This window comes from Manacus candei, unplaced genomic scaffold (assembly GCF_025592945.1).
Source record: "Manacus candei isolate 608988 ecotype Guabito, Panama unplaced genomic scaffold, ASM2559294v1 h1tg000094l, whole genome shotgun sequence".
NCBI lineage: Eukaryota > Metazoa > Chordata > Aves > Passeriformes > Pipridae > Manacus > Manacus candei.
In genome coordinates this window covers 1,021,011-1,034,097 of record NW_026138142.1, presented here as the reverse complement: position 1 = coordinate 1,034,097, position 13,087 = coordinate 1,021,011, and the positions used below count along the sequence as shown (strand labels likewise).

The 13,087-nt window shown below is 41.4% G+C and overlaps 1 protein-coding gene across 1 annotated transcript in view; it reads right to left on the bottom strand.

Moving 5' to 3' along the window:
* Window positions 1–13,087, bottom strand: part of PRKAG2 (protein kinase AMP-activated non-catalytic subunit gamma 2) — a 209,568-nt gene extending 196,481 nt beyond the window's left edge. The window contains exon 1 of the mRNA XM_051768289.1: window positions 12,480–13,087. Within this exon, the coding sequence (XP_051624249.1) occupies window positions 12,480–12,572 (93 nt within the window). The 5' untranslated portion in view covers window positions 12,573–13,087. The remainder of the gene's footprint in view (window positions 1–12,479) is intronic.

The window sequence follows — 13,087 nt, the reverse complement described above, 5'->3', positions numbered from 1 at the left end:
TACCAAAAGTTCCACTGTGTAACGAAATATAAATCTACTCATTTTACGAATCTCACTAAGTTTATTAACTCCATTTTCAGTTGCTCATAATTTCATATGGTTCCTATCCTACAGGATAAGTGTTCCACTTTCAGGTTAATCCTACAAAATGATCATCCCTTCATCACTATCTTTACCTAATTTTTTCCCAGAGTTCAAGGAAAATACAGTATAGATATTTCAGCAAAACAGTTCTTGAGAGGAAATTCTGGGGTTTAATTATGAATACACCTCCCCTCAAATATGTAGTTTTATTCTATTTCATTTATTTTATACGGTTGATCTGCAAACCACTCCAGTCTGTTTTGGGTTAGAGTACACAGTATGGAAGAGAGTTACTTAGATATTTAACTCCACTTCAGCAGGAGATATTTTGAAATGCAACTACCATGTTACATTAATAATGAATTCGTTAAATTTCCCATGTCCAATATTAAGGCAATATTAAATAACTAGAACAGAAAATGAACAGAAAATTTCAAGCTAGCTCAGCAGTAAATTGCCACTACCTGTTACTATTCAAGGTTGCTGAAGTCCACAACCCCAAATAGCCAAGAAAGCCTCTAGAGGTAAATAAATAAAAAAAGAAACCTTATAAAATTATCTGGCAGGGGCAGACTAGAGCAGAGGATTCCTGTTGTGGGAGTTCTCCTGTGTAACATGTACGTTCCCAATAAGCAAGCCCAGGCATATTTGTTTTTACACAGTCGTTTCCACACCAAGACACATTTCCATTCCCCCCTCCCTCCTTCTGCTTTTGTGTTCCATCGTCCACAACAACAATTAGTGGAAGTGCCTGGCTGTGCCTGTTCACATTGTTCCCAGACTTTTCTCTCCCCCAGTGAGCTCTGAAGACCATGCATTATTTGACATGACATGACTTGGAGGCCTTCTGCACCATGGCCGTATGCAGGGAAGCAGACAGAGACTAGGAAGAAGAAAGTTAGTCCTAGTTACAACTGTCTGGGACAGTAGGACTCAAGTCAATATGTGTTAATCTCTTAGCACAATACCCCAGGTGACTGGAATTTAAATTACTTAGCCTTGTAAACCAAAAAAAAAACCAACCCCACCAGAAATAAAAACAGCCTAAAGGTCAAGATACAAAGTCAGCTCATTGCTCTGTTTGTTTTGTGACATTGAAACACAGGATATGAAATTGAAAATAATCTTAGCACAGCTAGAAGCTAAAGCCAGATGTTTTAACATCAGGCAGAAGCATATTCATAATGTGGGGTTTTCCCCTAGAATAATTAAATATCTATTATGTTTTCCATCACAGCTCATTTCTCTGCAACATGAGCAATTTGCCAGCTTGTCCAGACACACTGAATGTATTCAGTTTAGAGTAAACAGCTGCACACAGGGCAGCTTCCCTCCACACACAGCCTCTGCACTTGTGTCCTTACATGCTTTTTAAATTAACCTAGTCAAGTGCACAGAACACTCAAGACCATAAAACATAAACAAAGGTACCTACTGCCCTCTGGAAATGAACTCTTAGAAATATCTTCTCTGGAAACAGACATTTACTTAGAGTGCATAGTTAATATTTCCTCTCATTTCCTCTCATAAAGTCCAGAGAAATGAGATTTTGCCATTCCTCCACGAGAAGGTGACCCCCAAACATGTGTCCCCAGTCTGTGTGTTCTGACTCTTCTCTATTAAAGTGATCACTTCCATTGGTCTTACCAGCCTTTGCTTTTATGTGTGTTCCTCTTCCTTGCTTCCTTCAGCTCAAATACAATCAAGGTTAAAAGCTTGTTTTATAACTTATACATATAGAGAAATTATAAAGACTAAGTTGGTTGTTCCATCATCTTCTCAGAACCTGAGGAGCTCCTGTCTCTCTCCAGTGACCTCATCAAGCAGCAGCCCACAAAGAAATATTGATGTTGATTTGCAGAACTCCAAATACCTTTAAACCCAAATACCTCTGCTTCATAAACATGCTGACAAACAGTATATGCAGATTGTGGCAGTGAAATATATTTTTTCATTTTAAAACATTTATATTTGAAAGTAAATTTGAAATAATGACCCACAGAGAGAGTCCAAACACATTAAACAACTACAGTAGCTCATAAAATTTGTAAAGTTTACACAGGTAAAAAATATATAAATAAAAAAAATGCTCTCAAAATTAAAAAAAAAATAATTAAATTTTCTCAAGTTACATTGAAAAGTTGAAAGGAACAGAAAAGGAACTTCTTTCTGAAGCCTTTATCATATGTAATACTTGGTGTCTCTCAGTCAAACATGAGGTTGTACACAGACTTTATGGTGTGTCACAACGGATTGCAATGCACTGAGTATAGAATTAGTTTCAGTCTTTATCATCAAGAGAACAGCTGCTATTTATCTCTTCCCAAATTACTTCCTAGTATTACTTTCAATCTCTGTTCCATTAAAAAAAACAACTTCTGACTTGGAGGTTTTCGTTGTTTGTTTGTTTGTTTGTTTTTTCCATTTTAGCTATCAGGTGCAAGAGAATGTTCTTGGAAGTGGAAAAGAAGGAGAACCAGCTTGTGTTTGTAATGCAAGTATAAACAGCAGAGAGGGAAGAATTGCACATTGAAAGGTTGAAAGATGTAAAGGTCCATTTTCAAATGTAATTAAGGACATCCTGATACAAGTGGACTAGCAGGACCCTCAAATACTGCAGAGGGATCTAAGGTGCCTAAATTCCTTTGAAAATCCCATCTCTCTGAACCACTAGCCTTCTTAGCACCTATTTTCTTTTCTCAAGGATTAATCTCGTGAATGGCATTTCAAGTAAACTTGAGTCATCTGTTGTTCACAGATTTTTGGATCCGAGTTTACAGACAGATGGAGATCAAAAGTGAATGAGTTACCAAGGCTTCCCAAGTTACCACTCATTTTATCTGACAAGGTACACCATGAAAACAAAAGTTATTGGCCAACTAAGAAGGCATTGTAAGGCCACATGCCTGGTCCAGCACTGCAGTGGGACAGGAGGATGCACAGAGTCTGTTAAGAAATCCAACTGGTGAACAGCAGCTTGCTTTGCCTTGGTAACTCCTGGTTGAGGTCCACCAGGACAGCTGAAACACAGTTATGTCTGACTAAGTGACAGAGATGAGCCCACTGCTGCACATGGTTAAGTAAGACACGTTTCCTCTTTTACTGACTTCAGCAAAAAATCAGAAGAGTTCCTTTACCAGCAACTTTTGCGTGCCAACTGATGACACTTCCACAGATCTGCAGCAGTGAAAAGAGCCAGAACTCTTAGTACAATACAGGAAAAAAAAAAAAAAAAGAATTGAAGTAACTGCACCTTTTAATTACTGGATTTATTTTATAAAGAAAAACACTGGCATGTACCCTCCTGCCTCTGCACAGCTCAAAGCGTGTAGAGTCATTATAAAAACCATAAAAAATATAAGGAAAATGTATAATTAATCATCATCCAACTAAAAGAATTCTATTAAATTAGTATTTACCTTTAACATCAACTCCTAAACAAAAAGCAAAGAGAGCAGCTGAATAACACCTTCTACCTCCCATTCATTTCAGGCTATAAATCTCATGTTTATGAATATTGTTGGCTCAACTTTTCAAATGGCAGAAGCTCTCCATTTTCCCATAAAAATGTGGAGTTATCTAGCATTAGAGGAAGGAGTGTCTAAGAAGAATAGTGTCGAGACCATGCTGGTATTCTCTGTCCTGCACTAGCTGGCAGCAGTACTGGGGAATGCCCAGCTCCAGGAACTGCAAGGACAAGTCAGTGGAGTGCAGGAATGGAGACAGGATGCCTGCAAAGGCTTTGGGGGGTGCTGTAGGTTAAATGCAATTGATAAAGTGCTATTTCAGATGTACCTAAACTCTGTTTTCTTGAGTTTATATATGACTCCATGTGAAGTGGCTGCAGATGTCTTGTTTCAAGAATTCTACAACTGATGTGCCACCAGCTGTACAGCAAAAAAAAAAAAAGACTAACATTTCACAACTTTCAACAACCACATGAACCATGTGGAGGGTGTGATAATTAGGCACACTCATTGCAGTACCACTTTTGATGCTTTTATCTAATATCCTCAATCCTTGGTCCTCCTGATCAGACTGCCAAAAGAGCCCTAACAGTGATATTTTAAGACATGGTAAACTGTCTGTAGACATTAGACTGGAATCCTTTCACTTCACACATATTTTTAAAAAACAAAAGTAAAAATACTTTCCATGACTACTGACTTAGGTCGAGGTTCTTACATGGACCCTTATGGAACAAATACCATAGGAAGAAGGTTGGGCTTATGGTTAAGATTAGTGAACTGGGTCTCAGGATTTATTAGTCCAACTGTCACAGTCCTGTACAACATGGGATATGTTGCTTGAACTCCAACCATCTCCTTGAATATCAGCACTGCAGGGACAGTGTCCTTCCTTCTCACTTGCCTCCAGCCTGTAACATCTTTAAACTCTCTGGAGAGTTTGTCTATACCAACATATGTAGAGACAACTAACAGCACTCAGTCACGGGTGGAAAGAAGATCCCATAAGTTGTTTCAGTGTCTCACTGTGGCACTATTACTTTAAAAGTTTATTCTTTGTGGATCTCAAGCTTGAGCCATTCATCAATGCACAGCTTACATCTCCTCTACCCTCAGGCAATACAGCAGATACAGACTCAGACAGCCTGGTGATGATTTAGTGCTCTTATCCCTGAAGTGCCCTTCTTCATGCTTCTTGCTTTAGATCATACTTCCAACACGGAAGCCATGATTAATACTCCCTAACAGCAAATCCCCCCTAATTAATTCATGTAAAAGGAATGACAACACATGATGAAAACCACATTCCAGAAGATGGAATGCTCTACAGAGAAGCTGGCAAACTCCCATACATACTGTGGTAACACTGACTAAGCACCATTTTACCGCTTCCTTACTGTTCCTTTCCTTCCTCAAGTCTTGTTGGGACTACTGTGCCTCTGGTTTCAATTCCCACCTCAGTGAATCCTTTGGAAGTCTCTACACTACACTACTATTAATCAAATCCAATTTCACTCCCTAGATTGGCACTATGCTTTTGGGACAAGATCCAACCAACAACCAACTGTGGAGTTCAGTGTGCCTGTGTAGTGACTCAACAACAGTCTCAAGGAGCTTTCACTTGCCCGAGTGCATTCCTTCAGAGCAATGAAACTGTGCAGTCTCCATCCTTGGGCATATTCAAAATCTGATGAGACAAGAGTCCTGAGCAACCTGCTCTAGCTGACCACTGGGTCAGCAGGAGGCTTGGACTAGATCATCTCCAGAGGTCTCTTCCAATCTCAACTGTTCCATGATCCCGTAAAAACACTTGTTTGCCACATTGCCAAAAGCAAGGCAACACAGGCTTAGCAAACATATTAAATGCACAACTATTTAAAGGTATACAACACTCCTGAATCAGTGGAAATTTGTCGAAGATTATGGCTAGGTAGAAAAACTAGAGTCATCGTGACACACTTGAGCAATCTGTGCATAATTCCAGGTGTCTTTTCAGATTTCCATGCACAGTCCATTCAAAGTAAGTGGCAGGCAGATAACAATCTACTTCTTCCACTAGACAGGCCACAGGCAACACTCAGGGCACCTGTTTAGTCCATCACATCTTACAGCTATTCCATTTCTATGGAGAGCTTGTCTTCATTGAAATGTTTCTTCATGCTTGAATTCAAATTTTACCCCTAATTTAGCTCACTAAATATTGATTTCTCTAATTCCATGAAAGACATATTTCCAAACTTTTCTAAAGGAATCAACTGGCACGTAGCTTCCACAACCAGACCCAAACTTCAGTCATTCATAAAAGACCCCTACTAAGTCTACAACTGAGCAGGAAAATCTTGTGTTTTGTAATGCTGTAACTCTGACCACTCAGAGAGGTTTGCTTTCTTCAGCTTGCAGAATAGGAGTTGTTGTCTTATTTTCATTTCTCCAGCAGCACAAAAAGTTGTCTGAAAATTGCACAATGCCTGTTATGAATAAATGATGATAAATGCTTCATAACATAACGTTATAATGCTTATAATGCACACGCTTCCTCCTAATGAAACTCCAGATCTGTGAATCTGTTCTTCAGCAGCTTTAAAAAAGGCATATAGTTCTCTCACCCTGACTGCAAAAATAGATTAAGTCTTCAGCTTATGACATGGGTTCTGTTTTTGGAGCAGAAGGTCACAGGCCCCCTTTGCAATAATGACCATAAGGTCTGAACAGTCACAGTGTGTGATATAAATGACAACCATGAAACACATACTGCAATGCATTTGCTCTGCATCCCACTGCGTCACGCTTGCATAATGTAATTTACTGTCAAGCTAAATTATATGAAAATTCAAAGGAGGCTGTATGCCAATCTCTGAATCCTCAATGTCAAAAACTGAAGTGCCGTGTTATGTTTTGGTTCTCTACCGTGTAAATAATGCCTTCATGCTTTAAAGATTTCATATGTAGTTATATGCAAGCAATTTAAGTGAGACAGTATTACAGAAGCAAACACTAAACTGAAGCATTATATTCCAGTTTCTACAACTACCTAAAGGGCAAACACAAAAATCATTCTGCAGCAGAATCACTGCACATGCATCACTGTTTCAGCTCACTGCTGGTAGCACAAATACTTCAGTAGTAGTATAGCACTGTATCACCAAACCACCAATAATATTTTATATTTATTGATGATATATTATATTCATGTATATATGTAAATTCTCCTTTCCAGGATAAAAACCATACTCCATTCAGGAAACACTCAAGCTGCTTTTTCTCTTAGCTTTGAAGGCATTCACAACTCTCCCTGTTTGTGAGGCTGTAACACTTCCTCCAGTGTGGCTACAGTGCAAACAATGGTAGAAAATCGAGACAGTAGTCCTCTGCAACCAGATCAGGCCCTGGAAGAAAGCTAATTCCAAAAGCCTGATGATCAGTATAGGGTAACATAGCCCACTAAAGGGTATTTCTATGCCAGACAGACATTTTGTGACATCTGCTGCCTGTTATTCATTTCTTTGATGTTCATTTCGCTTGTAACCAACTCTGCTCTTTCATTACTCCCCAGGCATGGGATACCTTTTGATGGAAATTCAGCTTTTCTTCAAAAGGATGACAATTATATGTGGTACTTCACTCAACATGGATGTCCATAATTTGGTCCACTAATGTTGACTCAGCTTTGGCTCCTTTCTGCTCCCATTAGCCCTGCCAAGCCAGCACATGGGCATACCAACCTAATTCCACAAACTGACCATACATCAGCAACCAAATGAGTGTTGAATTCTGCTTTCAGTCACATCTGAGTAGCTGCCTTGAATGCAATGTGTTGCCCAGGTAAAACTGAGCGTAAGTTGAATGTTGCAGGTCTGTGAACAGGTGCTGGAACGTCCTAGGTGGAGATCACTACCTTCCACTTCACTCCTGATCTCTAACTTTTCCTTACCTGAAGCCAAAAGTCTCACCATCCACATTTCTGTGAGGTTTCTTCCACATTCATGACTTATTTCTCCAAGGAAATTCACATTCCTCTGAGCCCACAGTCCTCACAGGCTCACAGGTATAAATAAAGGGGGTTGGGTGAGACCATTTAGGAGCAGAATCTCCTACTAGAAAAAGTGATGTTTTAAAGACATAGCACTTTTCAATAACCTGATGGTCAGTTTGTCTTATGCTTTAGAACCAAAAAGACTAAGAGCTTCTTTAATTACAGTGGCAGCTATTATGTTTGTAAACATTAATCCTTTCTTCTATCCTTCAGATAAATTCAAAGTACCATCTCAATACTCCTCAGCAAATACCTCTTGCCCTTTCCAGTCTTAATATATCAGCCCTTTAGGGAGGAATCCAAATTTAAAATTCAAGGCCACAGAGGCTCAGGACAACTCAGAGCCTGTCCTATGAGAGCGAGAGGGAGAACAGTTGCAGATCTAATATTAGGGAAGCATTCACTCTCCTCTGTCTCCCTCTTCCCCCACCACCTTTTCCAAGAAAATAAACATTTTTTTCACTCCTAGATCCTATTGGAAGCTGATTTCCTTTAACCTTTTAAAGAATTCACCTTATTCCTCACCTACAGCTTCCTAAAATGACTCCTAGACTGAAGTGCTGTTCTCATCAACCCACCCTGCAATTACCAGGAGACAGGAAGCACTCTGCAAAAGCTGTGACAGAACAAAACCATTTCACAATGATTTATTAGGCATGCAGCCATTAATGACTTTGCAAGTGTGGAAAGCAAGATGGAGGGACAGAGCCTGAGCCAACAGTACTGTCGGAACATCACTGTCATCTATCGGGTTAGAGATCTTTAAGCCGTCTGACGTTCAGCCTGGCATCCCAACATAACAACAAGCCTGGAAACAGCAATAAATTTTGACATTGAAAAGTCTCTTCAAAATCGTGGAGGATGACAAAGAAATGGGAGAAGGTGTGCAGAGGTGTTTGTTTGTGTGACATTGAAAATAAAGGATCCTGGTCCCCAAGAACACCCTTCTAGTGCATCAGCTCTGTCAGGGCTGAAGTACCAGAGGCAACAGCCACTTCACTGAACCGAAAGATGTTTTTACATTCATTCGCAGATGTTATTTTTGTCCTTATTGTGAAAAAATCTCTTTGTTCTTTCAAACAATAAGTCACCTTGTGATGTATTTGGGAAAAATCCAAGGAAATGCCAAGCTTTTGCAATTCCCACCTGCTGGGAGCAGCAGGTGCTTGGCACTTGCTGTGGTGAAGCTCCTGAGACAGGTTCTGCCCTCAGTTGCGCTCACGTAAATACAACATAACTTTGCTGGCACTGGCTGAATTATCCCAGATGAAATTCAAGGTAAACAACAGCAGAATCTCTCCTTTTCATTTTTTTTTCGTGGCACCAGAGGATTATAATGGCTACGTTAACATTAGAAGAGATCGATTTTTTACAAGATGACAAAAGAACACACTGATCTCACTGCTGCGAGCTCCTACTCAGCAGACAATTGCATCCCATCTTAGAATAGAGTTTTAAAAATGTTCACAGCAATGTGCAAGCACTTACTTCTAATGGCTTAAAAAGGAATTTTATAATGCTAATGTCTTCACATTACAGATATGATGCATCTAGAGAGCAAAGGCTTCTATTTAAATCTGTAGCAGCTTTCAAAGATATTTGGACCAGAATTTTCCATTTAGGCATCTCTAATTTCGAGGCTTCAGAACGTGCTGCTGGGAGAGACAGAGGTTGATATGACCTCTACAAAGGGTCCTGCAATGATATTATGGTCCATCTAAATTACCAATGTTGGTCAGTCATGTATTTGCAAAGAAAACATCCACCAAACAAAAAGTTGTTTTATCAGTCCAACCTCTAAACAAATACTCCCCTGCCACACTACAGAATACAGCAGCCCCCACTTTAGTCTTGGCTACTGAACACAAGTTGAGAGCAGCAAGGAAAGCCAACTTGCAGGAACTTAGTGGTCCACCACTACTCCCAGGAGCACGGGCCAGGCACCACCCACCTGTGCTGAAGGAGACTGAGCACAGGAAGAAGGTGAAAATAGAATGTTTCCAGATCTTTATATTGTGTCTTTTTCTTGCTTGAGAAAGATGTACCTGAGAAATGTCCTGGAGTGCTGCAAGACACAAATCAGCTTTCTTAAATTGATCCATTTTTTCCCACTGTCACACACAGGCTCCCCCCAAAAAAACAACATGGGAGAGGAAGTAAAGCATGCAACTTTCTTTTCAGACATGCTTATTATTCCACAATCCTCTAACCTAATTGTAGTGCATTTTGCATCATTCACCTTTTTTTTTTCGCAATATATGTAATTAATTTTTCAGTCAGCACTTCTGTGTGCTTAATAAACATGTTTTAAGCCAGCCTGCATCACAACAGTACCTCTGTCCCATGGCTTTTTCTTTCAAAATTGACTCCTCTCTCCCCTCCTACTCAGACCTTATTAGTCCTTCTCTTGTTCCTAATTTGAAGATCAAAATGAGCACAAATTACGAATCTCAGCCATAAACACGATCTCACAGCAACACAAAGAAGAGGATGAACAAAATAAAAATTACTGTCTGGTGAAAGCTCCCTTGACAACTACAGCTACACTGACAGGCGCCACTGAAATAATAAGAATGATGCTTCAAAACAACAGCCAAGAAAACAGTTATGAAAGAGAAAAAAAAACAGTCTAAATGGATCTTTTCAAATGCAGATTCCACTGTCAAGTGAGCAGAATGAGAAAAATGTTCTTTCTTATAGCACAGCCATGTTTAAACTCTGCCAGATTACAGGAAACCACTAAGAATGTGAGTACAACCTGAAAGATCCTGGGCCCAACAGTCCATTTTAGGAACATTAAAATGATGCAGAATGAAAGAGAAGGATCGTGTTTTGGGGATGGAGAGGAAGGATGGAAGGTGTCATCTCATTAACAAATCTTTAATTGCTTCCAACTGGGTGAACAACAAAACTAATGTTGACTTCAGTGCAATACCAGGCATTTGCAGGCTTGTATCTGCATAACTACCCCTATGTAAGTGAAAACCTGCATAGAAAAGAACCAGAAGATTAATGAACAGGAAAAATTATGACCCACCACTAAAGATGTTCCATCCAAAACAGAACTAAGGCAACACTCACAAAGAAATGTTGCCCATGGCTTAGGGAGGCAAATAGGAAAAAGCATTAGCCTTCCTCTGGCAATAATGCTATAGTGTGAACACTTAGGCACTTCTCCCAGCTTAGCTTCACACCCATAAACTGAGGAAAATTGCTTAAGTACTGCTGTGGTCACAGGTATCTGGTGGTCAGCAGGTATTTCAAAAGCACCAGGTGGATTCTGTAAAATCCTGCAACAACCACAGCATCTCCAGAATTACCAATGGCTCCTCAGCAGGCAGAAAGTGCAGCTCTTGGGAGCAGCAGTGGAGATCCAGCTGCACAAGAGCTTCTGGCTGGACTGAGTCAGAGGTCGGGGGGGCAATGGAAAGAAAGGGCAGAGAAAATGTAGCAGGGAGGGTGCACAGAGTGAGCGGTGCTTTGGTGTGGTACATTTTATTTGTTGCTATTTTACATCCCTATTGTGAAGTACTACTGGTAACATGGCAAAGTTTATTGCCTAAAAGTTCCAGTCACAAATGCATAGGCAACACCCATGTTAGCAGAAACAAACCCTTTTTTCCTAGTACTGAATGCACTCAGAGCTCCAGAAGTTTGGCTTGGGCTCTTGGGCTTGCATTCCTCCCCAGAGAAAAATGAAATCTGCAGAGGAGTCATGTATTTCTCCTCCATTTTATTCCACACACCCGAGACACCTAATAAATTTGCTCTGACTTCTCATTCTTCCCTAAAACAAAGGAAAAACTTAGAACCAGAAATATCTTTTTGCTCCTTGGAGGCTTGGCAGAGACGTGTAGGGTTGTTTCCCACTTTTATATAATGAGATTTAAAATAAAAAAAAACAAACCCCAAACAAATATAACAAATAAGCAATAAAACAACAGAGTGCCCAGAAAAGATACAAGGACTTTGTCAGTTCTTGCCAGAAGTACTGACACCAAAAGCACATCAGGACTGAGAATAAAAAACTAATGGTTACATAGATCATAAGAACATCCTAATAGTAAAGAAAAAGAAAAAGTTTTGAAGGGCATGTAATTCTGAAGACTGACCCAGTCAGCCTTTTAGTACTCACTTGGAATACTGAGCAACTTTTGATCTGTGTTTATTCTCTATCTATGTACTGTAATTTCTTGCATGTTTCCTTACAGTGGAATATACAAAACAGAGTCGGTGAACAGACTGCATGGCTCACTAGTCTGCTCCACGGTGGTAAAACAACTGTCCCCTGCTCTCTCAGCAATGAACAGACTGCTTGGATCCAAACCTGAGATCGAGCTCTGGGCAACCCTGCCCTGGGAAATTCAGATGTGGATTAGTCTTGAGAGAGGGAAGAGTCCGATTAAACCCTGGTTCAGCCACAGGCACGGATAGTTCCCAGAGCCAAACCTGGGGATGCTGAGACCAACATCTGGGGGTGAAGAGACCTTTTGCTAAACCGTACTGCGAGTCTGCGTGTGGACTGTGAGAGACACACTGAGCCAAACCCATAGCCCAGGGCAGGGGAGCACTGGTGCAGCCCGGAGTAAGAGTCACTTCTAAAACTAGGATAGTGAGGATAACTGAAGTTCTCACTCCGTGCCACGGTCACTGCACCCTGAGTTCCCAGCACTGCACGGGGGGCTCAGACCCCATGCTTCAACCTACCCCAGATGTGGAGGACTTGCCTGTTGCAGGGGCTGCACCCCCCAGCCCAGCATGCCCCAAACTCCAGACCTCGGCAGCAGGGAACACCTCTCCCTGCCTTTCCCTGAGCTACATGTCAGAGAGAAACATGTCTCAGCGCCTAAACCACGCCAGCTGCCGAAGGGGAGGAAGAGCAAGGAGCCACTTACGGGGATGTGCACTCGCAACATGAGTTTCTTCTGGCCGGAGCTTTTCCTGCTGCTGGAGGCATCTTTCTTCTTGTCCATGGCAGTGCTTCCCATCCCTTCACCCAGGCGTGGTGCTGAGCAATGGATCTGGAGAGGGAGGCTCCTCTTCCACCTCTCCCCACCGTCCCACGGGCCGCAGTTACTCCAGGCTCCTTATTTTGATTTTTCTTTTCTTTTTTTTTTTTTTTTTAATGGCCTTAGGAAATTGGGAGGGGGGGGCGGAATAGGGGGAGGGGGAGAATGAGAGAAGCAGAGGGAGGGGGAGGAGTTTCTCCAGCTCCGGTTTTTAATCCCAGCAGCGAGGTGTCAGGGGGGACCTTCGCAAGAGCATGAGATGCCCTTACAGACGCTGCTCCCTTTCTCACTCTTCCGCCCTTTCAAAAATATCCGGAGCATCCTGGGGGGGTGGGGGGGGGGGGGAGAAAGTTTCCTTCCCCTCGCCCAGCCCGGCCGCACTCTCACCGAAAGAGAGAGAGAAAAAAAATAAAAATTAAAAAACACCCGAACGCCACAAAACCCTGAAAAGGGGAAGGCGCTCGGGCGACGCTCCTGGCAGAGCGGGGAGTCCC